Source organism: Ornithorhynchus anatinus, chromosome 19 (genome assembly GCF_004115215.2).
Source record: "Ornithorhynchus anatinus isolate Pmale09 chromosome 19, mOrnAna1.pri.v4, whole genome shotgun sequence".
Lineage (NCBI taxonomy): Eukaryota > Metazoa > Chordata > Mammalia > Monotremata > Ornithorhynchidae > Ornithorhynchus > Ornithorhynchus anatinus.
The window spans coordinates 14300460-14326760 of record NC_041746.1 but is presented as its reverse complement, the minus strand read 5'-3'; the positions used below and the strand labels follow the sequence as shown (position 1 = coordinate 14326760).

Genomic DNA, 26301 nt, shown 5'->3' with positions numbered 1-26301 from the left:
AAATATGATTGAAGTGAATCAAACGGGTGGGAGCGCAGCAGGGACAGACTTAGGCTAGGGGAGGTGGCGGAGGGGTCGTCCAGGGAATGGGGAGTAAAAGCCAAACCCTAATTTCCTTCTTAAGCACGGCCTAGTAGAAAGAGCATGGGCCCGGGAGACGGAGGACCTGGGTTCTAATCCCAGGCCCGCCACTTTCGGCCGTGTGACCTTGGGCAAGTGACTTCACTTCTCTGGGCCTCAGGTTCCTCTTCTGGAAAATGACAATTAAATCCTCCGACCTAGACTGTGAGCCCCAAGTGGGACAGGGACTTTGGCCAACCTGATAACCTTGTATTGATCCCAGTGCTCGGAACAGTACTTGGCACACAGTAAAAACATGACAAATGCCAAAACCATTATTATTACTAGAGTAGTTACTATTATCGTTATTATTTACGGTCCTTTACAAAGAGTAAGCACACAATAAATACAATGGATTGATTGATTTGCCAGGTCCTCAAAGGTTAAGAGAGATTTGGGGACCCTAGTCTGCCAAGGTGAGAAAGGAATTCATTCTAATTCACTCATATTTATTGAGTGCTTACTGTGTGCAAAGCACTGTACTAAGAGCTAGGGAGAGTACAATGTAACACTAAATAGACACATCCCTTGCCTACGACGAGTTTACAGTCTAGAAGGGAAGGGAGAGCTATGGCCCCTGTCCTCTTGGACTCCTGCCAGACTACAAAAATAATAACGATAATAATAATTCTTAAGCACTTACCATATGTCAAGCACTACTCTAAGATCTGGGGTAGATTTGAGGTAATCAGGTCTGTCACAGTCATTATCCCACATTGGACTCGCAGTCCAAGGAGGAGGGAGACCTTGTATCCAATCTCCATTTTACACTTGAGGTAACTCAGGCTCAGAGAAGTGAAACGGCCTGCCCTAGGTCACCCAGCAGGCAAGCAGCTGAGCCAGCATTAGAATCCAGGTCCTCCGACTCCAAAGCCCGTGCTGTGTTCGGGTCAGATCATCTGCTGCCTCTTTCTTTCTGTTCTTCCTCCTACTTAGACTGTGAGCCCCGTGTGCGAGATGGACTGTGTCCTACTTAATTGATTTGTACCTCAGTGTTTAGAACAGTGTTTGACATATTAGCGCTTAAATACCATAAAAAATTTAAAAAAAAAACAGAGGCCATCTCATCCATCCACCTGCCTCCAGCTCCTACCTCTTCATAACCAGTCGGGAATCTCTCCTGACCTTAAAAACCACCTCTGGGGAAGATTCCACAACACTTTGGGCACCGATATGGAAGTGGAAGGATTGGAAAATTCCTCCTTCCATTTTGTCTAAGTGGCTTCCTTCCGTCAAGTCTCATGCCTCATCTCTTTCTCGCAATTGCCCCCACTAAGATGACCAACTCTGTTATACTGTACTCTCCCAAGCCCCGAGAACAGCCCTCTGCAGACAGCGACGCCTTATAAAAACCACCAATTATCACCAACCCCCTTCCTCCAAGTCCATTGACCTCTTCTCCCACACCAAAAGTGCCTTGACCTCAAGGACAAAGTTACTTACTCGCCCCTTCTCTCCCTCTCGGGATCAGAATTAATATCAGCGGGATTCAGTGACCACGGAGCACAAACCCTCCTTCCCCTTCTCTTGGAAGTGACCTTCCAAGCTCCCACTGTTCTTTCTCTCACCAATCCATCAATCCGTGGTATTTATTGGGTGACTACTGAATGCAGAGCCCTGTACTGTGCGTTTGATCTTCATCTCACTTTTCATCATTCATTCAGTGGGATTTACCGAAAGCTTACTGTTTGCAGAGCACTATAATAAGGACTTGGGAGGGTACGAGGTAAAAATAAATGAACACATTCCCTGCCCACAGCAAGCTGACAGTCTAGAGGGGGAGTCAGGGATTGATAAAAATAAATAAATTGCAGATATGCACATAATTGCTGTGGGGCTTGGACGGGGGATGAGTGAAGGGAGCGAGTCAGGATGACATAGAAGGGAGAGGGAGAAGAGGAAAGGAGGGCTCAGTCAGGGAACGCCTCTTGGAGGAGGAGATGTGCCTTCGATGAGGCTTTGAAGAGGGAGAGAATAATTGAGAGTCATCTCATTTCATTCTCTCTAGTGGCTTGTCGACTTGCTCAGACAGCTAGGTTGTTAATTCCCAGATCTGACTTCCTGCTAAGCTCAGAGGTAAAGCCTGAGAACCCTAATGATGGGGCTAGTACTGATTAAGCACTTACTCTATGTCAAGCACCGTACTGAATGCCGAAGCAGATGCAGACGATCAGACCAGGCACAGTCCCAAAGGATTGCCAGTGGCTCTTGGTAACGTAGTGCTCTGCCTCCGAAAGTGTCCAAGAGATGCTTAGAGAAACAGGATCATGATGGTCCTTCTTGACATCTATTCTAGAATAGCTACCTCTGGACTAAGATCGCTATGGGCAGGGAAGGTGCCTGCTAATTCTGTTATTCTGTACTCTTCCAATCACTTACATAGTGCTCTGCGCGTAATAAACTCTCAATAAATACAGTCAGATTGGATACAGTCCCTGTCCCACCTGAGGCTCACAGTCTAAGCTGGAGAGACAACAGGTATTTAATCCCCATTTTACAGATGAGGAGATCGAGGCCCAGGGAAGTGAAGCAACTTGGCCTGGGTCACTCAGCAGGCCGGTGACGGAGGCAGGTTTAGAACCCAGATCTCCTGAGTCCCAGGCCCCAGGCACGACGCTTGCCACTTTCCACCTAGCGACCCATTCGGACCTCGTCTAAGAATTTATCCAAGCCGCTCTGGAATCTACTGATATTCTCGGCCTGTTCACTGGGGTAATGAATTTCGTTTGTTTCCACCCACTGTGTAAAGAAGGGTTTCCTTTTGTTTACTTTATCCCTGGGTTGTCTCCTCCGGAAACTCAACGTGTTGGAATCGAGCTCACTGTCTTCCCGCCAAGCCCTCACTCCCTCTAAGGAACTCATCGCTGTCGCACCCTGTCACTCCCTCATCTTGCAAGCCAAAGCCTGCTTTGCCCGCCTCATCCCATCTCTCACCAAATCTGTCCGATGCACCCGAGTCCTCCCTGCCTCTAGCCTCCCCCATTTCTGGTCTCTCCTGACCACTGCGGCAGAGGTCTCCTTACTGGCCTCCCTGCCTCTGGCCTCTCCCTCCACTCCAGTCTCTCCAATAAATACTGCAGCCAATCCATCAATAAATCATATTTATTGAGTTCTTAGTGCATCCAGAGCACGGTACTGGGCACTTGGGAGCTTACAAGAAGAGAAGTAGCAAGGCCTAGTGGATAGAGCATAGGCCTGGGAGTCAGAAGGACCTGGGTTCTAATCCCAGCTCTGCCACATGTCTGCTGTGTGGCCTTGGGCAAGTCACTTCACTTCTCTGTGCCTCAGCTGTAAAATGGGGATGAAGACTGTGAGCCCCATGTGGGACAGGCACCGCATCCAACCGGATTTACCCATATCCATCCCAGAGCTTAGTACAGTGCCTGGCACATAGTAAGCGCCTAACAAATACCGCAGTTATTATTAATTTACCATTAGATGTGGCTAGGCTCTACTGGGCACATGGCCAGTTCAGGGTCTGATCCCGGGTCCACCAGTCCCTCGGCCCGGATCCAGTCCCCCAGCAAGCCACAGGCACCAGTGAGCTTTGGGGGTTCGTGGCCTCAGCATTCCTTGAAAGCATCAGTGAGGAGAGGCCCCACGTGGAAGCTTCTGGTTTCAAAAATGCATGGAGAACGTGAGATAAGGAGTCAAGGCGACCCAAGAACCAGAAAATCAAAGTCACGGGGACTAAGCCCTCATTTCCCCTACTCTCTCTTCCTTCTGCACCTGGATCTAGAGAAGCAGCCTGGTCTAGTGGGTAGAGCACGGGGTTGGAAGTCAGAAGGTCATGGGTTCTAATCCCGGCACAACCACTAGTCCGCTGTGTGACCTTGGGCAAGGCGCTCAGCTTCTCTTTGCCTCAGTTACATCATCTGTGCAAAATGGGGATTAAGAGTGTGAGTCCAATGTGGGAGGGGGACTGTGTCCAACCTGGTTAACTAGTATCTATCCCGGCATTTAGAACAGCGCTTGGCACATAGTCGGCGCTTAACAAGTACCGTAATTATTATTATCTGAACCCTTTAGACCCTCGATCTGCACCCCACCCTCAGCCCTTGATATACTTTAATTTTATTTTAATGTCTGCTTCCCCCTCTGGACCGTAAACTCCTTGTGGGCAGGAAAGGTGTCTACCAACTCTCTCAAGCGCTTAGTACAGTGTTGTGCCCACAGGAAGCCCTCAAAAAAGACCATGGATTAACTGACTGGAAGAGAAAGCTGAGGGGGAGCCAGATCAGTCTGCGAGTATTTAGGATGGAGCCGGGCTGTTTTCCATCTCCCCCAAGCACAGGGACAGGAGGAATCGGGGAACCTGCCACAAGGACTCCCAATCGCTTAGCACAGTGCCCTGCGTCTAGTAAGCACTCAATACCCCTCCAGGCTGTAAGCCCCCTCTAGATTGCAAACTCTTTGTAGGCGGGGAATGTGTATGTTATATTGTTATATCGTCCTCTCCCAAGCGCTCAGTACAGTGTTCAATAAATACGATCGACTGCCTGAATGACGATAAATTCCACGGATCAGTTGATTGAGGAACTTGAGCTGGATTTTCGAAAGAGCTTCCTGACCGCCAGACGGGGGTCGAGACCACGCCGGGCGAAGTTGAGGCCCGGCAAAGTCGGGAGGACCCGAGTTCTAATCCCGGCTCCGCCACTCATCTGCTGCGAGATCCCGGGCAAGCCAGTTTACTTTTCTGTGCCTCGGTTACCTCCTCTGTAAAACGAGGATGAAGAGTGTGAGCCCCATTTGGGACAGGGACTGCGTCCCACCCGATTCGCTTGTATCCACCCCAGGGCTTAGCACAGTGCCTGGCATGTAGTAAGCATTTATCACGTACCACGGTCAGAGGCAGCTCGTCCCGGCTGCTGCCTCCAGGCGAGGGGGGCCCCCCCGAGAGGACCGCCACGGGCGTGGGAGGAGACCACGGAACCAGAGGCCAATTGCGGGGGCCGGAAATGTGATCTGTTTTCGGCCGCGTGCGCTTGGAGCAGGTCGGCCTGCCACTCTCCAGTGTCCATTTCACACCTAGCCAGATGGGACCGGGGAGGACCAGCCCCGGCCCCGCCTGGCAGAGCCGGCACACTCCGGGCAACCCGGACTGTCGGTTACTTCCCGGTGGCCCTAAGAGACTCGCGGGCCGGGAGAGAGGCTCCGGGCCAGGGTGGGGAAGGGGTCTGATACCCACGCCCTCTTTCCCTGATCTTTCCGCGCCTCCGCTCGGACCGGGAACGGCCCACTGGGATCCGACCGGAGAGCCCAGGCCGAGTTCCGTCTCCTGGGTCCCGTCTCCCTGTCCGGCCTCGGTTCATACCGTCCTGCCTGGAGGCAGGGGGACGAACCGGATGACCTCTCCAAGTCCCTCTGGAATTCCTTCCTCTTCCAGGCCCGTGGTAACGGACCTGGCTCTTTTGGGTCCTCAGATCCCGAGCTCCCGGAGGGAAAAAAGATGATACCGTTCCCTGCCTTTTGGGGAGGGGAAGGTGAGGGGAAATGAAAAGGAGACCAGAAGGAGAAACTAGAGGAACTTGAGATCAGAATTAAATTCTTTAATACAAAATGCTTTTTTTAAGATATATCTGTATTTTTTTGTTTAAAAATAAATATGTACTACGGAATATCTCGAAAAACTGCACTAGAGACAAATATGTGGTGTTAATAACTTTTTTCCCACAATTATTACGGACAAACAGTAGCACCAATAAATAAATGATAACAAATATTAAAATTAAAAAAGGAGAGAGATTTAGTATGTAGAATTTTCTATTTTTTTTCTTGTTTTGTTTTTACATATAAAAAACCAAAATCGCAGTGTCTAGTTCATCCGAATCACATATATACATAAACATATATATATATATATACACACAAGTAGCCAAATATATATATAGTATGTAGATGTATATTGAAACATTATTTCAATAGGAATGTGAAGGGGGAAGGAAGGTCGGGGAGGGGGCGGGTGTTAGAGAAATTAAATATCCGTCCGAGGCATATGCTACTGACCGTCAACAATCGGTGAGAGAAGGACAATGGAAATATGAACTTTATACACAAAACCAGTACAAATAAAAAAAAAAAAGAGGTACGCCTTATAAATAGTTGAAATTAAATATTAACCGAGAATACTGAAAAAAAACCCTACTCTTTAATTAAATTAACTGTTTAATTTCTAATTAAAAAGGGATATTAAATAAGTATATAAAACACTTTCTCTTTTCTCGGATGCCGTCCTCTACCTTTCAGTCCAGCGGGTTTCTCCCCATCTCTCCGCGGTGTGGAAAGGGTGCAGGAGCACGTAGGGGTCCTTCACACACAGACGCACGCACGTAGACGCACACGAATACACACGCAAACACACACACGAGCCGGCCTGCCCGCTGCCAACCACCTCTCGGGCGGGTGAGCGGACGAGGGTTCCTAGTGGTTAGTAGAGTCCCAGGGGAGGGTTGGGGGGGTAAGAGCCAAGACCCTCGGTCTGCAGGGGATCGGACGGGGGCGGAGGGGGCACCCCGTTTCCGCGGCACCTGGCCAGTGTCCCGTCTTCCTGGTAGAGACCCCCCCGGGAGAGGGTTCAAGGGATACGGACACGCACCCGCACGCCCACGCCACTGGACAGACGCCGTCACGCACACAAGCCCGGACACACCCACGACCCACACCATTCTCCACGCACCCAGTCACCCTACTGTATCTCTATATACTCTTCAGTAATATCCCTTTCCGGAAATGTTCCATGCGCATCTTGGATGCCATTTGGGGGCCGGGGTGGGGGGGCAGCTCCAGGGGCACAGGACAGATTGCCGGGTGCCTCCTTTCAGCAAATGCTGCGGTTTGGATCTCTGAGCAGCCGGAAGGGAATGGGGGTGGTGGGGGGGGGAGACGGGCAGGAAAGGGGGCGAGGGGGGTGGGGGGCAGGAGAGGGGCAGAGGAGGAGAGCGGAGCCCCCCACCCTCCCGCCGCGCCGGCTCTCTGTAGACAGACGGTCCGCGTTACAGCCGGCTCCCCCCGGTCCCGAGCACCGGGCCGCGGAACCCCGCACCGCGTCGCCCAGCTCTTTGCTTTCAAGTCCGTACACGGTCAGCTGTGGGGCCCTGGCCCAGCGGGAGAGGGAGGAGGGAAGGGAGGGTGGGAGGAGGTGATGGAGAGAGGGGACCACGGGGAGGGAAGAAATCTTCATCATCGCCCGGTTCGCCTGCCGCACCAAGCCGTCCGAGACCCGTCATCCCCATCGCATCAGCGGCAACACCCCCGGGGTCGTCTCGGGCCCCGCGCTCTCCCCGAGGGGCGGGGGGGCCTCTCCCCAGCCCCTCCTCTCCTGACCGGGGTGGGGGGACATCGCTAACCGGCTGCCCGGAGAGGGGGTGGAGGCCGTCGGGCCGTGGGGAGGGGAGAGAGGGAGGCGAGGGGGGCGGGGAGGCAGCATGGATGCACCCAAATTAGAAGATCCATCTCACCCAGCGTCTCTGCTCAGTCCGTTCCTAGCTGGATTCTTATTTTTTTTTCCCCAAGCAGCTCGCCTGGGTCCTCAGCAGTCAGATATATATCCAGTGAAGACACCAATAACGTTAGCAATGTTAATAAAAAAAAAAACAGAATATATATATATATTTATATACATGTATAAAATATATATATATATTTTTATTTTTATATATATATATATATCTATAGGAATCCCAGAAAATACAACCCTATAGTCTTCCTGGCTCTTATTAGCAGCAGCATGAAAAAAAAAAAATACAATCCAACTCCAAGGGAATTCTGCTCAGGTGCTTCAGTCCAGGGAATGCTTATTCCGGAGATTTTCCGTACTCAAAGTGCTATGCGCTACTGATCATCCTTCATTGGCGTTCCATTTGGATTAGTGTTATTTTTCTTTCCAGGTGAGAGGTCCGGCTCTGGAGATATCGCCGGTCTCTTTTTCAGCACCGCTCATCGCCTTGGCTTGTCACATCTGCGGGAGGAGAAGAGGGGAGAGGTCAGGGGGGCGCTCTCGACTCGGTCTCGGCTGGACTCCGCGGAGGCCCCTCCGCCTCATCCTGGTGGGAGCGGAGGACCGAGAAGAGCCCCCGACCCCCCACCGCAGTCCAGGCCAGTATCCTTCTGCTCGGCCCCGGCATCCTCTCCGCCCCGGCCGGGCCCGGGGTCACTCCGGGGCAGCGTGAGCTAACCGTCGGGGCCCCGGAAGGCTGGCGACAGACGGAAGGTGCATTGGTCCCGGGCAAAGTCTGTTCCGCTGACTGAGATCTCTGCGATTAGGAAGGGAGGGGAACCACGCGCGGTGCCCATCCAGCCCCTCCACGCCCGGCTCCCGGCCTTCGTGCCAAATCACCCGGACAACCGGGCCAGGAGGGACCGGGACTCCTTGCTCGACCCACCCGTCCTTGAGGGCTCCGGGCTCGTCACTAGAAGAGCCAAAGTGCGAAGTCTCTCATCTCCCCCCGAAAGATCCTCGGGTAAGCAGGGACCTCGACGGGTCAATTTATCCGGTCCCCCCAGGCCCCGGGATAGGGCCGCGCCAAAATCCCCCCAGTCGGAGGACGACGACCGGACCTAGGGCACCATCCCGGGCTCGGACAGGAGAGCCCTTGGCCGATGGGCTTCGGGAGGCGAAAGGTCAAAATCGGAATCCGGAGCTGAGCCTCCGCTGAATCTCTACAGCTTGAGGCAGAGGAGGGATGGGGGTCTCTAGCCCGCTGGCTGCAGGTTTCCTTTGCTCCAGCTCGAGTCTCAGAAATGGAGCCCAACTGGGATTCATGGGGGCCAGGGTCCGCCTCGGGCCCTCAACTGCCCCCACCCAGCGGCAGCTGTCCCTTGGACCGTCTCCCAGGGACTCAACTCTGGCATCCGTGGGGCTAGGGTCAGGTTGATGGCTTTGGCCTCTTTCGGGTTTGTCCACATCTTCGGCGACTCCGGTACCTTACGTGCACACACACGCGCGCACACACACAAACACACACTCTTCCGCTCCATGCCAAGCTACAGACCAAGAGCTCCCGAGAGGCAGTCACGGTCTTCCCCGATTGGTCGGCTCCATGGCTCACTCCACCGGGCACAGATGAGCCCCCTTGAAGGGACCCCCACCATTGTGGCAGCCTGAAGACAGCCCCGGGGGGTTGGGGGGGAGACGGGCACTGGGGCTCTTTAGGCAGTGCGAGCCCACCCCCGGCATGCGCCGGGGAGCCCGGTGAGGTCCAGGCCCTCCGTGCCCCAACCCCGGCCCGCCGAGAGGACAGACGGGGACACCCGCCGGGGCCCGGGGTGAGCCCGGGGCTCTCACCCGAGACGACGTTTGAAGGCAAGAATCATAAGCAAGATGGCGCCGGGGTGGGGGAGTGAAGAGAAGATGGCACGGATGGCTACCCATTTCAAATGACCTCGGACGGCGGGGGGATTGGGAGAAGATTTGACACGGGGGCAGAGCGGAGTGGGTTCTAGCTCCCGGAATGGGACAAGGAGCCGCTCCTCGGCGCCGCAGCTGGACGTCTTCGCCCCCCGCCTCCCCGATCAGACAGAGTTCACGGGCACCGGGACAGACGAGGTGCCCTCTTTCGGAGGCAACAGCACGGCACCGAAACGAGTCACCGCAACCAAAGACCGCCGAGAGTCACAGACGCCACCGGCCGGGAGCCCAAGCCCCCGTTAATGCCCCTCCTCAGCGCCTACCCCGACCCCTGGTGCGACCCCGTCTCTGAGCAGAAGGAAGGAGCAGTCACAAGCAAAGGGGAGCCAGAAGGCAATAGGGGAAGCAAGCTCTCTCTCTCTCTCTCTCTCTCTCTCTCTCTCTCTCGCTCACTCTCTCGCTTTCTGACTGTCTCTCTCATCCTTTGGGAAACAAACCTGCAAGTGCGTTCGTTTAACTCAAGCTGCCTCGACTTGCAACGTGAGTCTGTGTTTTTGCAGGAGCATTTACAGGTCTGCAGATCTTGTACAAACAAGTGCTTTCTCCGCTCTGAGCAAGGCTCACAGGGACTGCAAAAAGGGAAAAGGAAAGAAGTCTAAGCTAGAGCGCTCCAGCAGAAAGAAAACAACTCATGCACCCCCCACCTAACCGATGCGAGCCGGCCCCGGCCCCGCCCCCTCCTGCCCCTTCTCCGCTCCCCCGTCCGGCAGCCCCCAGAAACGCCCAGCAGCGGCATCCCCGGCAGGCCCCCTTAGGAATCACGTCCGAATGCAACAGCGGAAAGAGAGAGAGAGAGAGAGAGAGAGAGAGAGAGAGAGGAAACACAGGCAGCTTCCCTGGAGCGAGCCGACAGGGGGCTGTCCCCATCGGGATGGAGGGGAGGCAGGAGGCGGCAGGCGGCTTAGGGAGAGCAATGTCCCCTCATCCCCCGTCCCCACCGGAACCAAAAATCAGGCTTGGCCTTCCTTAGAGGGTCCGTCCTGGAGGTCTGCCACGACGGTCAATCATTTAAAGCGGTGGGCGGGGAGGCCCCAGGTGGAAGATCCCTGTATTAAGCCCGCGGCTCCTCGTTTGAGACGGGAATCCGCCTCCGACCCGGGTTCCGAATTTCCGTCCGCCATTTCGAAGAGCGAGCCGACCCCGGAGGAATGGCCCTGACCCACGGGAACACAGACGAGCCCCATCCCTGGAGGCAGGGGATGGAAGAAATGACCTCTGGCCCACCGCACGTGGACTCCTGGCTTCTCCTCGCCAAAGACGGAGAAAGACCGCCACCCCCCCCCGCCACACACACACATCCTCCGGAACGGTCCACGCCTCGCGGGGAGGAACCGAGGTGGCCGCGGCCGAACCACGATCGAGGATCGAGACCTGGTCCTACGTTAGGAAGCTGAGCTCCACACCCTCGTCTTCTATGGTATCTGTTAAGCGCTTACTACGTGCCGGGCGCTCTACTAAGCGCCGGGGTAGATAAAAGATCATCAGGTTGGACACGGTCCCTGGCTCTCATGGGGCTCACATTCTTAACCCCCATTTCACAGATGAGGTTTCTGAGGCCAGAGAAGAAAAAGTGACTTGCCCAAGGTCACACGCAGCAGAGTGGTGGAGGCGGGACTAGAACTCAGGTCCCTCTGACTCCCAGGCCCCTTCTGCCCTATTGGCTACTCCAAAGAGTCCCTTTGCTCCATCCTGGCCCCAAAGTGGCTGGTTGGGGGGGCGGGGGGGGAGGTGAAGAGGAGGAGGAGGAGGAGGAGGAGGAGGAGGAGGAGGAGGAGGAGGAGGAGGAGAAGGGAGGATAGGAATCAAAGCCCCTGACACCAGCACCAGAAGACAACATCCGCTCCTCCCCAACTCCTGGACCCCTAAGCCTTTCGCCAGGCCACAACGTCACCCACACACACACGCGCGCACACGCAAGCACGCATTCAAACACACGTCTGAAACATGCCTCTCCACAGCCCCCAGCATCCCACTTCAGGGGGCAACGACCAGGTGCAGAAGCCGGGAACAGCAGCCGTAGCCCCAGGTGGGCTGGGAGCAGGCCGCGGGGGCGCTGAGGGTCCGGACCGACCACCTGCGGGGACTAGGGGGGGAAAGACCCGCACCCAGTGAAGCCAGGAGTCCCCACGCAGAGGACCAGACCCCCGGGGTCGGGTGAACCACCGCCACCAAATCTGCTGCCCCTCTGGGTGGGAGAAAAAAGAGGGAAAGGGGGAGGAGGGGAAAAGGGAGGCGGGCATCGAGTGTATCCGCAAGCCTGGGAGGCGGGAGGTGGCGTGGGGAGGCGGGGGGAGGGGGAGAGGGTCAAAGAGCACAGGACACCAACGTACAAGCTGCGAGATTTGTACCGGGCTTTCTTGCGCTTTCTCTTTTGACCCTTCCCCTTTCCTCGCTTTGATTTTCTGGAAAATAAAAAAACACAGAGAGAGAGAGAGGGAGAGAGAACGGAAGAACACGGAAAGGAGAGGGAGAATACCAACAGCCACCCCTCTGACTTGGGGAGAGGAAGGTGCGAAGGGGAGAAAGGGTCAGGGTCTTCCATGGGATCTGCGCGTCCATACGTGTGCACACAGACACGCAGACACACACACACACACTCTCACTCACCTCCACAGACCCATCTTTCCACGTTCACGGGAGAGCATAATACTTCACTTTTTGAAGAGCACGCCTCGGTTTTTTTTTTTCCCAAAGCGTTTCACACCAATGATCTCACTTTATCCTCACCACATCCCTGTGAGGTAGGGAGATGCAGGCGTTATTGTCCCCATTTTAGAGGTGAGGAAACTGAGGCGCAGAGAGGAGAAGGGGCTGGCTCTAGGTCACCCAGCAGGCCAAGGGCGGGCGGGCCCGCGACTAGAACCCAGCACTCCCGACTCCCCGCCCCGGGCTCTTTCCATTAGACCATCCTCGCGCAGGCGCGTTGGTGCACACGCAGACGTGTGCCTACCGACGCGTACGCCCAAAAATACATACCACACGCACGCTTGCTCACACCCATACTAGAGCACAACTCCAGAGAGACGTTCCCACCCTGACGCGGGCCTTCGCCATCGTCACCGTCGTCTTCTTCTTCTGCTCCCTCACTCTGCCCTCTCATGCCAGGATCCCACTGCGGGCCCCCCTACCACCAGTCCCACCCCAGCCTCCTCACAGGGTTCTCAGCCAACTGCAGGTCAGCGGTAGGTGGGAAGCACATTCAACCTCAGCCCGGGAGAGTGCGGGGGAGAAAAAAGGGGGAAGAAGAAGGGCATGGGCAAACCCACTTCTGTCGCCCCTCCAGGCTGGTGCTGCCACCTCTCTGGCGGGCAGAGAGAAGAAGGGAAGCGTTTGAGAGGAAGCAGCTTGGCCCAACTAGCCGGTAGGTGGGCCCGGGGCGGAGGGAGGCGGGAGAGCCACAGCGTGACTCCCTCTTTCCTCAAGGGCTCAGAAGGCTGGTGCCCGACACGCACCGGGCCAAGATGGTGGCGTTACCAGCCTGGGTGGGTCAGGACGGCCACCTCCGAGGAGACTTGGCTCCCGGGGGTTCGGAGTGAGGAAGAGAGATGACGGCATTTAAGCTCACTTGCCTCCCCTATTCCCGGGGTCCCTGTTTGATCTCCCACTCCCAGGGAGGAAGCGAGGGCAGAGTCGGGGGCTGCTGGCGGGGTCCCCGGGGCAGACCGGACCTCGCTCGCCTGGGCGGGGGTTGGGGGTGATGAGCACGGGGGCCGGGGGACGGCGGGTAGTGGAAGTTGGAAGGTCGGTCCATCGAAACCCTCTCCGTGGAGAGGAGAGGAGAGGAGAGGAGCGGAGGTGTAGCAAAAAGCCCGACTCATTTCCCCCGACTTTCAGGTTATGGGGATTGACCACCCGGGGAGGGTAGGCTCTCCAAGGTCGGGGAGAGCCGGTGGGAGCTGGGGGAAGGACCCGGGTTCAGGGAATCCCCTCACAGTCTTGGTACTCCTCGAGTAGAACGGGAGGTAGGGAGGAGGTATGGGGATGAGGGGGAAGGGAGCCCGAGAGGAACTTGGCAGGGATTTCTCCAGGGCCCTGTTCAAGCCTGTTTTCTGGCACTAGGGCCTGAACTGAATTTCCTTCTCAACCTCCCTCCTCGCTGCAGGCGGCGGGGGTGGGGGATGAAGGGGCGGGCCTAGGCCTGCCCCCCGCCCCGCCACAGAGAGGCGTGACCCATCCCAGAAATCCAGCCGGGGGGCGCAGAGGACGCCGCCGTCGGTCACTGGTGCCGCGGCAGGGACCCCGGCCACGGGTCAGGGTGGAGGAAATATTCACGTGTGGAAAACGCACGGGGAGCAGAGTGGGGAAGGGGTGGGGTACTGGGGCAGAAGGGAAGGTGGAAGGGGGGAGCGGGGCAGCCACCCCGAAGCTGGAGCCCCAGGACTCTCCCTTCCGTCCCCTCTTCATCCCGCCCCTCACTCCGACACCTCAAATCCACGGGCACCAATCAGCAGACGCACCCGAGGGGGAGACTGGAGCTCCAGAGCCGCCTCAGGCCACCCTCTGATGCCAAGGGGAAGAGGGCGAGAAAGCCAGATCTCTATCCAGGCCTGGGAGCGTGGGGGGCTGGGGCAAAGCTGGGGAGGGAAATGTCTCTCTCTCTCTGTGTTTCTCACTTCTCTCTCTAGCTCTCTACATCCCGCCTCTCTACTGGCAATCTAGTGGTGACCCCTTCCTTAGTTTCTCCATGAGTCAGAGGCTTCTCCCCCGGCCTGTTTCCTAGGTCCCTTCCCCCGACCGTGGGACAGACTAAACCTTTCTGCCTCCTTCTCATGCGCTGCGTCCCCGAGGTCCCCGCCCCTGAGCCAGAGACATAAAGCCCAACGCACTTCCTCGGGACCCAGAAGCCACTTCCTCCTCCTCCTCCTCCTCCTCCTCCTCCTCCTCCTCCTCCTCCTCCTCCTCAAGAGGCCAAGCCAAAGCAAACCCACCAGCCCCCATTCAAGCCAACGATGCTTCACCTCTATACACGGCCCCAACCTCGAGGCCGCTTCCAGGACAAAACCCTCCTGCTCTTTGGCAAGAGACCGACTCTGTCCCCCGTTCCTCCCCGTCACATCTGCCAGCCACCACGTTCCTCCCAGGAGGAAGGCCGAGCCCCGCTCCGGAACCTCCCTCCCCGCAGCTGGCCAGAGGGTCCCGGCCCCGTGCTGGACGCCGACGTCGGCCCCCGGCTGGAGGAAGTGTCCGCGGAGGTGGTCGGGGTCAGTGCCGGGGAAGTCTGAAAGCTCCCTCTCGGCCAGCAGTGGAAGGGGCGGGGGTCAAAGTCTTCAGACCACACTGGTCGGAATACACAATCCCTTCCGATATGGTCCGACGCTCCGGGCGCGGATTTCCCGGGACTTGCAATTCAAGGCCAAGTCTTCTAGACCCCAAAGGGGGTTCGAGTGCCCTTAGGGAAGGGATTTAAGAACCTGCCCCTGCCGCCCCACCACGGGAACCAAAATCCATCCAGATCCGGCACCCCAGCCGCCGCTGCTGCCGGGGAAGCCGAGGGGAAGGTGCCGAGGGGCAAAACCACCAAAACGACTGGTGAAGCGAGGAGGAAATTTGTGTCACTTACTTTTCTTGTTTTGCTTTTACATCTTTCTTTGGTCTGTTGGAAGCGGAGGGGGAAGAGAAACAGAAGGGGAGGTTAGATAGAGTAACCAGAATAACCCCTCCTCCCTCGTTCCCATCCCTCTGGCTGAGGGTCGCCCCTCAACCCTCCTGTCTCTCCTGTCTCTCCCTCTCACCGGCCTTCTCTCTCTCCTGTCTCTGTCCCTCTGTCATCAGCCCTCTTTCTCTGCCTCAGGAGCTTTACAATCTCCAGCTCCAGCCCCAGCCTCTGCCCGTCCTGAGAGGGCAGAACGCCCCGCTCCTCCCCCACCCACATGTCCACCCTGCGGCCCCGACGCCTGGGTCCCTCCTCACCTGCATTCACATTTACTGTGCTGTTGGAAGCTCATCTCGTTGATTTGCTGACTGTGGTGAGGCTTGATTCTCATGATCTGGAAGCGAAGGAGAGAGGGGTGCGGTTAGGGAGTGAACCGGGAGGCCAAGCCTATGCCCTGGATGATGCCCCGACCACCGAAGGCTTGGAGGTTTGACCCATGGAGGGGGCCGGTTGATTGGTGGGAGACACCGCCCCTTCCTCATCTGGAAGATGCTTCTGCAGCGGAGCCCAACTCCCGAAACTAGCTTCGGAGTCCGCCCCGGTCGGCCCGCCTCGGGCCCACGTCCCCCAGAGTAGCCCTGGACCACCTGTCATCTCTGAGGCGGGTTGGGCTTGAGGAATCTGGGTCCTCCTTGAGGCCATCCTTCCGCTCATGAGCCCTGGACAGAGTCCACTCATCACCCCGGCTGGTCCCTCTCACCAAGCGGCCTGCCCGCTGGAAGGTAGAGTTCGGGGAGGGATGCCGAACAGGCGCAGACAGAAGCCCACTCTCTGTGCCCTCCAAAGCCCCATCAGTCAGTCGATCAATCGATCAATCAGTCGTATTTATAGAGCACTTACTGTGGGCAGGTTACTAAGCGCTTGGGAAAGTAGACTACAATAGAGTTGGGAGACACGTCCCCGCCCTCAGATAGCTCACAGTCTAGCGGGAGAGACAGACGTTAAAAGGAGTTACCGACGTCACTGCCGTCGCCAACGTGGGCGCCCTTGGGAGCCGGCACGGGAGGCCGGCCAAAGGAGAGGGTCGGGGGCCTTTTGTCTGTCCCACCATTAGTAACAGACCCTCGGCAACTGCTCGATATATACTGTTGATTTATTGGGGGTAGGAAACGAAGAAAAGAAATCAGGTAGAGGGCAAGAAGAAAGGAGGGGAGGGTTGGCCTACTTGATTCTGACTAGAGAAACCGGAGAAATCATGGCCTCGCGGAAAGAACACGGGCCTGGGAGTCGGAGGACCTGGGATCTAATCCCGGTCCTGCTACTTGCCTGCTCTTGGACCTGGGGCAGGTCCCTTACTTTATCTGTACCTCACTTACTTCAACTGTAAGATAGGAATTCGATGCCTGTTGTCCCTCCTACTTAGATTGTGAACCCCATGTGGTACAGGGACTTTGCCCAACCTGCTTAACTTATAATTACCCCAGTGTTTAAAACAGTGCTTGATACACAGTAAGAGTAAACATAGTAAACATAACAATAACAAGGAGAATAATATAATAAATCGACGCTCAAGAGATAGGCTATGTTTGGGCAGGGGAGGGGACCCACAGAGGCTTTCCTGGAGAGTTACTTCAGCTTTCTGGGAAACCTAGGGAGTCTAAGGGAAACGGCGAGGCCTAGTGGGAAAAATATGGGCCCGAGACTCAGGGGACCAGAGTTATAATCCTGGCTCTGCCTCATAACTACTATTTGACCTCGGAGAAGTCACTTAACTTCTCTATGCCTCAGTTTCCTCATCTGGAAAATGGGGATTCAATACCTGTTCTCCCTCCTACTTAGACTGCGAGCCCTATGTGGGACCTGATGATCCTGTATCTATCCCAGCGTCTGACACATAGTCAGTGCTTGCCGAATTCCAGGAGCCCCAAGGGCCTGCCTACCTGCATGGTGACGTTGTGCACCTCTGACGGCACGCATTCCAACCCCTCGTCATTACAGCAGCCGGCACACCGCATCAAAGGCACGCAGGACGGCTTGAAGATGTACTCGACTTCGTCGGGATACTCCTGGAAAATGTCCACCAGCGTCTCGATCGTCCGGCAGAAGCTGCGCTCGTATACTTCCAGGAACTTTATGACTGTGAGGGGTCCGGGGAGCAGAGGAGAGAAGAAGATACTGAGTCCAAAGTCATGCCGGCTAACTTCCCAATTTTCTCCCAGTTCGTGACCACCACCGTCGAGGTGCATCCCCATCGAATTCACCACAGAAGGCAAAACCTCTCAGGAGCCAGGACCCCCTGGCAAGCGTTTTCCCGGCTTGTTCCCCCCCAAGATTCTGATCTGGAATCCACTCCTGCGGGGGTCAGTGATGAATAAAAAGGCCTAAAGGAGGGGACAATGGGATTAGGAGCTTGATGAGGGGATGGGGGGCGGGGGAGATGGGGCTCTGTCCCACCAGATATCCCCTTCTTCAGGAGCAAATGAGACACGGAGTCCCCATGGGGACTGGAGAGTCGGAGCGGGGCGAACCAGGCCCCTAAACTAGCACTGGGACGAGTAATTGATGGGGGTTAAGGGACTGTGAGCCGGTCATTGTGCAGGGATTGTCTCTGTCTGTTGCCGAACTGTACCTTCCAAGCACTGAGTACGGCGTTCTGCACATAGTAAGCGCTCAATAAATACTAATGAATGAATGAATGAGAGGTGTTATTTATATGTGTATGTATGTATGTATTTATTTATTTATTTATCCATCTATTGATATTAATGCCAGCCTTCCCCTCCAGACTGTGAGCTCGTTGTGGACAGGGAATGTGTCTGTTTGTTGCTCTAGTGTACTCTCCCAAGCGCTTACTACAGTGTTTGGCACGCAGCGAGCGCTCAGTAAGCATTATGTAGTCTTGTTTCTGTTTCGCGCTGTTTGGCTCCGCCGTCCGTCTCGCCCGCTTAGACTGTGAGCCCGTCATTGGGCAGGCATGGTCTCTATGTGTCGCCGAATTGTCCATTCCAAGCGCCGAGTACAGTGATCGGCACGTAGTGAGCGCTCCGTGACTCAGTGGAAAAGAGCACAGGCTTGGGGGTCAGAGGTCATGGGTTCGAATCCCGGATTTACCACTTGGCAGCTGTGTGACTGTGGACAAGTCACTTCGCTTCTCTGTGCCTCAGTTCCCTCATCTGTCAAATGGGGATGAAGACTGTGAGCCTCATGCGGGACAACCTGATGACCCTGTTTCTACCCCAGCGCTTAGAACGGTGCTCGGCATGTAGTGAGCGCTTAACAAATACCAACATTATTATTATTATTATTATTAATGAATAAGTAGGATCGATTGAATAAACGGATGGATGGATGAATGGATGGAGGGGGCAGGGCTGAGGATCTGATTGGCAGGAGGGGGTGGGGCTTAGGGGGAGGGGAAGGGGCTGAGAGGGAGGAAGAGACTGAGACGGGGGTGGGGCTTGTAGGTAGGGGTGTGACGTCAGGGGGCACGGCCCGGCCTTCTCCTGGCAGCAGGGGAGCGTGCGGGCGACGTCAGGTAGGCCAAGCCCTACCTGAGCAAGCCCTACCTGAGCAAGGGGAGGCTGATAACCCCGCCTGATAAGGGCCAAAGTGCTTGCATCATGGAAAAAGCGCTCTCCGGCCGGCTAAACCTCTCAGCCGGGGACAAACAGGCCTCAGAAGGTTGGTCGGGCCGGGGACGGCCATGTCGGTGCCGGCGGCGGGGCCGGGGGAGCCCCGGGGGCGGGCAGGGGGGACAGTGGGCAAGGGGCACGGAGACCCAGAGACGGGGAGGAGAGGAAGTTTGAGCTGGCCGGGGGTGGGGGGCAAGAAGCTGGCGATACACTCGGGAGAGGAGGCAATCAATCACTGGTACTTATGGAGCGCTTACTATGTGCGGGGCACCGCACGAGGTGCTTGGGAGAGCACGGCGTGGCCCGTGCTCTGGGGAGTCAGAGGGCGTGGGTTCTAATCCCGGCTCCGCTACTTGGCTGCTGGGTGACTTTGGGGAGGCCACTTGGCTTCTCCGGCCCTCGGTTCCCTCACCTGTAAAATGGGGATTTAAGACCGTGAGCCCCGTGTGGGACGACCTGATTTCCTTGTACCCACCCCAGCTCTGAGAACAGTGCTCGTCACACAGAAGCACTTAGCAAATACCACTGCCGTTATCGTTATTCCAGTGAAACGGAGTCGGCGGACATTTTCCCTGCCCGCCCACCCCCCGGGACGTGGAACGGGTCGCTAGACCCTAAGCTCGTCCCGGGCGGGGAACGCGTCTGTTGTTGTATTGTGCCCTCCCAAGCGCTCGGTACAGTGCTCTGCCCACGGGAAGGGCTCAGGAAGTACGATCAACTGACCGGAACGGGGTTCCTAAAGACCGTTCGGCCTTGGCCCCGGGGAAGGGGCCCCTCTCTGCTCTTGGAAGACTGCGTCTTCCTCGCTCCTGACCCTGCTCCCGGTGCCCTGGGGACGGGCGTGGGAGAAAGGCCAAGGCTTCCACCCACTCGCGTCGCCGGTGTCATCACTCATCCTCGGGACAGTGAGTGGGGACGGAGCCCGTCGGGAGGGGGTGGGGGCTGGGGGGCCTGAGAGGCAGGTCCCGGCCAACCCCCACAGGTTGACAGGCCTTTGGGTTGCTTTCCCACGCCGGCCAGCTGGCTGGCTCCCCGGGGCAGTCCGCTAGGACGCCTCCAAGGGAGGGTCAGAAAGATTTTGCTCTCATGGGTCGGGCGGGCGGGGGGGCGGGGATCTTCGGCGCCAACGAGGAAGGGGAGGGACAATACGTGGTCTCAGGCGTGGGGTCCGTTCCAGGATCTCCTAGAAATGGGGCCAGAGGAGGAAGTAGTTCCTGTAGAGCCGGCTCCCCTCGGTCCCCATCCCCGGGAGACAGCGACCAATCGCTCTAAATAAAAACCTCCTTTTTACAAAGCCCGGCCACAAGCATCCGTGGTTTTCCTTATTTATCCCAGACGACCTCTTCTCGAACAAACAAAGCCCATTTGTCTCGCTTCCCTGTGGCGTCCCAGACCCCTGAAACCGGGCAGCAGGGCGCCCGTGGAGAGCGAGGCGGGCTCCGGCGGTGGTCCCGGGGGGCCGCGGTCCGGGAGAGGTCGGGGGGACGGCGGTCCTCCCGCCCGGAGAGAGGGAGGGCCTGACCCAAAGCAGAAAATCTAGCCTTCGCCCCTACGGCGGACCCCGCCGGGTCCCGACGGCGCACGGAGAGCCACGCGCTCCCGCCATCCGGCGCCCCTCCGGGCCCCGCCCGCGAGTCCCGCAGACCAGGCGGCGCTCGGGACGGGGACCCCCACCCTCCCGGCCAGCTTGCATCGGGGACCACGGAGGCCCAGACGCCAAGGGGGGGAACCCCTACCCCGCTAGAGCCAAAGCGGAATTCGGAGAGAAAGACGGAGGGGACGTTGGGTGGAAGAGATGTGGGGGGAGAAGAGGCTACCCCTGAAACCCGGAGGCTCGTCTGACCCCGGGCACCCCCTCACTCCTGGCTCTCCAGAACAAAAGGCAAAGCAGGCGCGGAGGGGAGGGAGAGGCGGGCGGGGGGAGGGGAGGGAGGAGGAGGAGGAGGGAAGGGAAGAGGGAAGGGAGGAGGGAAGGGAGGAGGGGAGGGCAGCCTGGCTGCAGACTTGCAGCCCTCTGCTGGCTTTAGAGAGAAACGTACCGGGGAACTGAGCCCTTAGCCTGACTACCACCGGGCCCGTGAAGAAATGGGCCTAATCTTCCTACGTTGTGCGTGGCATCACCAGCGGCCGGAGAGAGGAGGCGAGGCCGGCAACTGGCCAGCACCAGCTGGAGGTGCCCCCGCCCCCTCTGGCCGGGAAGGGCAGAGGGCGGGCGGGCGGGCGGGCAGGATGATCCCCCCCCCCCCGCCCCCCGAGTGACCACACAGCCCTCTGAGACTGGCAGCAGGCCTCGTCAGCCCCTGCCCCACCCCCATATCTATAAGCCATTTGGGCTGCCCGGGAGGAGGGGCACTCCTAGCCTCCCTTCAAGGGGGGTAACAAAGGGCTGAGGAAGACAGAAGACGGGGCTGAATAGACCATTGATATGACCCAATATGGCTTTCTTCTGTTCCGCCTCACCTCCCCGGAGACACTGGAGCCCACAGCCCTTCTCCGATGGGGGGGGGGGGGGGGGGGGCAAGGTCAAGACCACTTACCCATTCTGACCCCTGACGGTCTTCAGGACAGGGCCTCCCCTCACCCAGGGTGCTTCACCCAACCTCCGTGACTATTCTCTTCAGAAATTAAACGGGAAGGGGGGCGGGGGAGGCAGGTGGTCCCCCGCCAAGGTCCGTCTGTCCTTGATGGGCAGATCCAGAAGGGAAGATGAGGGAAGTGGATTGAATTGGCAGCCGGGGAATGAAAGGGTTAAATCGCCCTTTCCCTCCCTCTGACCCCCTTTTCCAGGGCCTCCGGCTGGGGAAAAGCCGCTCTCCCCACACCCCCCACCCCCCGGACCCCCCCCCGGACCTCACCCTCCCAGGATGTTCTGTTTCCTCGCTGCCACCTCCCACCGTGGTCAAGGACGAGGCCTAGGGGGTCAGACTTACCTTCGTTGGGTTTCCGTTCTCCTTCCCCTGCAGTGGGAGCAGCTTGGGACCACTGTAAAGAGAGCAGGAGAGGAATTATTTCCGAGCCCTCCCTGCAGGAGCCGGGATGAGGGTCTGGGGTGAGGCCGGGTCGCGGGCAGGGTGCAAGATGGCTTGGTCTCTCCGGGCCTCTCTTCCGGGGCCCCCAGAGAAAAGGGCGAGCCCCAGGTGCGGTTCCAAGACCCCTCTCCTCAGATTCCCTGCTATCTGTCCACCTAATTCTCCTCCCTCTTTCTCCCGCCATGCCTGGTTCGATCCTCCCAGATGGAGCCCCCCACTGCCCCGATGTGGCAGGAGTTATTTTGAAGAGTGGGCTTCTCCATCTATAACCCCCACCCTCTCCAACCCAACCCCCTTCTCAGCTGAAGACGAAAAGCCAACCACGGACCCGGGGCTAAAGGACAGAGGAAAAGGGGTCAGTCGGCCAGAGAGATCTAACTCCTCCAGCCACTTTTAAAGAAGGGAGGATCTCTGGCACCTCTGCTTCTTGAAAGGAAATGGAAATGAACTTGGCGTTCAGAAGCACTGAGTAGTAGTGAAGTCAGTTTGGAGCAGGAGAAGGGAAAGGAAGGGGGAGTGAGGGAAAGGGTGGGCGGGAAGCAATGGATACGACCTTCTCCCGCTAACACGGCAAACTCCCCGGAAGGTGGTTGGGAGCCAGCCCCCGAAGGAGAGCTGCCCCGCCCCTCCCCCCCTCAGCGGAGGAGGTCAAGGGCCACTTGGAGGAAACGGGGGCTGAGAGTTGGAGCTCTGACAACGGGATTAGGCCAAGGGGTTAGCGTTCCTGAATGCCAAACTTCCAGCCCCCCGTGAACCCTCTCGTGCCGGGGTATCTGCCCCGCACTCGAGGTGCCCCGTCTCGTCCCCACTCCTACGTCCCCACCTCGGCCCCTACTCCCTGCCCCGCTGTCTTCCAGACGGGGGCTCTGCAGGCTCCCTCGGGTTTCTCTCTCCTCAGATCCACCCCGGGCCCGGAGTACGCCCCCTCCTCCTCCCCACAGAGACTCCCCCCACTTGCCAGCTGGGCTGTCACACACCCCCCCCCAAGGACTACACGCTCCTTAACCCCGGGGCCATCGTGACCGACGGGGGCGTCGAGGAGGGCGGGCACCCGTTCTCAAACCAACCCCTCGGCACCTCCCCTACCCTGGACGTGGTCAACCCTGGGCCCGAGGCAGGTCCGTCCCCTCCCCGGGCAGTGAAGGTCATCGCAAGAACGACGACACAAGCCAAATTACCCGAGTTGGGAGACCGCCTGGGGAAAGGTCCGAGACCCGGGGACCCATTCTGCCAGGGTGCCGGCACCCACGAACTTCTCCACACACCATCTTCTCTCCCCCAAAGCCTTCAGGCCCCTCCCCGACCTGACAACTCCCTGCTGCCACAGGCCGAGCCCCGCCACTCACTGCCAGGCCCAAGGAGGCAAAGACAAATACTATCCCCTAAAAGTCACCCCCAGCCCTCATACCCCCCGGCGACCTCCCGCCCAAGTCTCCCCACTGCCCGGCCACCCCCACCCCCCCAACCCCGTGTTCCCTAGGTCTTTATTGGCCCGCTGCCCCTGGGCTGGAGCTCCCCTCCTCATCGCCAACCCCCTGCCGGCTCCACCCACGGCCCCCGTGCCCTTGTCCCCACTGTGCGGGGACCTCGGCTGCCCGCCTTCCCGAAAACAGAGGTGCAGAAGCAGAAAGAGCAGTAGCGGTCTTGGAGGTGGGGGGCAAGGGGAGAATCTGGGTGGCCCAGAGCGGGCCTAAGAGGCGGGGCGGGGAGGGGCCCGGTGTCCTTCTCTGGGGGCTGCTGAAGGTCACACCGGCCCGCCGGGCTCTGCCTGCTTCCCCTCCCCCTTTCCTCCCTGCGGGGGCCTGGTTGCTCCGGGCCCCCAATTTTTTTTGTTTTGGGTTTTTTTGGAGGGGAGGGTTTATTTTGGTGGCGGGAGGGCAACTTCGGGCATAGTAGCCCGCACACCCCAAGGCTCGAGGAGGAAATGGGAGGAGGGGGTATTTGCAGATGCTGACTCCCTTCCCTAACTGACCAGGCCGGAGCCAGGAGCTACAGCGCGGACCCTCCTCCCCTCCCCCCAGCCTTTGTTGCTCCCTTTCAGGAGCAACGGGGTAGGGGTCTGAGGTGGGGAGAGGGCAAGGGGAGACCAGGCTTGTGGCTGGAGGGATACTCTGCCAGCCCGGGGGTAGGGGGAAAGGGGACGAAGCTCTGGGGCTGGAGTTGGGGTGGGGGGACCTTCCCAGCAGGACAATGGGGACGTGGGTCAGCGGTGCGGGGTAGGGGGGTTGTATACCATATAGAGGGGCTTCGAGGGGCGACACCTGCCTCCCTCCTCAGCATGGGCGGGGGGGGTGTCTCGGCCCCAGGGGGTCAAGGCGGATTCCAACCTCCCTGACCACCTGGCTCCTGACATCCGACGCTGGGCTCGGTATAAGGAGGGAGCTCAAGCATTCCCACCTCCTCCTAAGAGGCTGCGACCCTCCCCACAACAATGTGCGGTGGCCGGGGCCCGGGAAAGGGCCGCGTGTCCCCCCATACGGCGGAGGTGAGTCGCTTCACCCCCCACCCCTCTCTCTGTGCTTCGACGGGATCGGGGAGGGTCTGGGGGGTCCGGGGGTGGGGGGTGGAGGCGGGGAAGGGGCCCGGCCAGTGCGGCCCAGGCCACAAAGAGTGCGGGTAACAGTCGTTCGCGGCCCGGGTTGTCCCCACGCCGCCGACGTCACCACAAAACGCTTTGGAAAGATTTCCAAACCCAAAGGCCAGGGGCAAGGGTCGGGGGCGGGGGGGGGGGGGTCTCCTTCCCTCTCCCCCTTTCTCCCCCCGCTCCAAAAGGCGCTGTACAGTCCTTCCCTTAGCCCCCAGGTCGACTCCCTCCTCCGCTGTCACCAGCCGAGACAGGAAGGACCGTCGCGACAGGGCGACCCCCGGGAGGGGCATGGGGGAGGGGGCTTCCAAGAAGGCCCCGAAGCCCCCCCCTCCTCCCCCCCGGACCCGAGCTGGGGACGCTTGGGTCCGCCGAGGCCCAGAGGAGCGAGAGGGGCCGTCCCTAAAGAGTGGGCCGGGGGCGGCCCCGGATTATTGCCCCCCTCCCCGGGTGGTCGTTGTCCCCCCTCCTCCAGGAAGCCCTCCGGACCGGCAGCCGCCCCCCTCCCCCCGGGCTCTCGGGGTGGACCCAGGCCCCTCGACTCCCAGCCCCCGGGGACCCACGAGGCCCGGGCTGATGTAATAGGCCCCGCGGGGCCGCCCACGCCGAGATGAGGACCGGCCCGGACACCGGGAACCACCGGACACCGGACCAAGCGGGGTCGCTGCCACCCCTCGCTACTCCAGGATTGACCCTCTCGCACCCCACGTCCCGTCCGCCCGTCCCCCCCCCAACTTTTCTGCAACTCGCCGGCGCCAACCGTGCGTTGGGTGATGCGGGCGGGCAGGGCACGCGTGGCCGGGCAGACCCCCCTCTCCCCCCTCGCCCTCCCCACGCCAGGAAAACCCGACCGTGAGAGGGGTCGCGAACACGCGTGGGGTGGTCGATCGCGCCCCCCCCGCCCACCCAACCTTGATCCCAGGTTGGGATCCCTCTTACCTTGGCATGATGGAGGTACAGCAGCAGTGCCAAGCCCCAGTGGACCCAAGTGAGCAGAAAGTTCATGGTTTCGGAGGCCGGACAGGGGGCAGCGCCTTCCTCGCTGCCTCTCCTCCTCCTCCTCCTCCCCGTGCCCCGAATCTCCGGCCGCCTGGCACCGGCCTTGTCCTGTCCGGCCTGGGCCGGGCTGGCGCCTTGGGTGGGCACTCGGATCCCCAGGGTTTCACCCGTCCATGAGCCCGGCCACCTGGCGCCGGGCCTCGTCCTCCTCCTCCTCTCCTCTTCTTCTTCCTCGGGCTCCTCCTCCTCCTCCCCCCGGGGGCCGGAGCGAGCGCTTCTCAGAGGCCCTCGGGCGCGGGAACACCCCCCGAAGTTGCCCCCAAAGTTTCAATGCATCGTCAGCCCCGCACGGGAAAGGACCGGTCCTGGGCCCGGCCCCCCGGAGGGGAAGGGGGTCGTGCGGCTTGGGGAGGGGGTTCTCGGGGGCGGGACGATTCCCTCTCCCTGCCTTCGTTTTTTCCCACCTCTCCCCCCCCAAAAAAAGCCAAATCCAAGCAAGGCCTGGAGATGGGGGGAGGCCCCGCAGGCCCGGTGCGGGGCCCGGGTGGAGGGGGAGGGAACGCGGCAAAAAAAAAAAAAAAGAAAAGCAAATAATCGAAAAGAAATGAAAAAGAAGGCAATCGGCGAAGAATAGCAAATCCCAAAGTGGAGGGAAAATATGGTGGTTGGCGCGCTCCTGGCCGGCCTCCCGACGCCTCTGGGTCCGGCCCGGCCGCCCACCAAGACGACGCCTCCAGGCCGGTCCGGCTCGCCCGCTCGCCCGCCCGCTCGCCCGCTCGCCCGCCCGCTCGCCCGCCGGTCCTCGGGCCGCCGCCTCCCGCCTCTCTGTCCGCTGCAGCCCCAGCCGAAGGCTAGCTAAGACTAGCCCGCAGGCCCCGCCCCGCTCAGCCCTCTCCCCTCCCCTCCAGGGGCCCTCTGACCAACCAGAGAAGGAGATG

The 26301-nt window shown here is 58.9% G+C and overlaps 1 protein-coding gene across 1 annotated transcript; it reads right to left on the bottom strand.

Annotated features, from left to right (window-relative positions):
* Positions 1-7616: 7616 nt before the first annotated feature.
* VEGFA (vascular endothelial growth factor A) lies at positions 7617-25690 on the bottom strand (the record flags this gene model as incomplete). Its single annotated transcript, XM_029047662.1, has 8 exons — positions 7617-8077; positions 9964-10095; positions 11857-11928; positions 15087-15119; positions 15437-15513; positions 17060-17256; positions 21682-21733; positions 25304-25690. Coding segments are annotated over 8 exons (972 nt in total), but the record flags the coding sequence as incomplete, so codon positions are not given.
* Between the last annotated feature and the right edge of the window lie 611 nt (positions 25691-26301).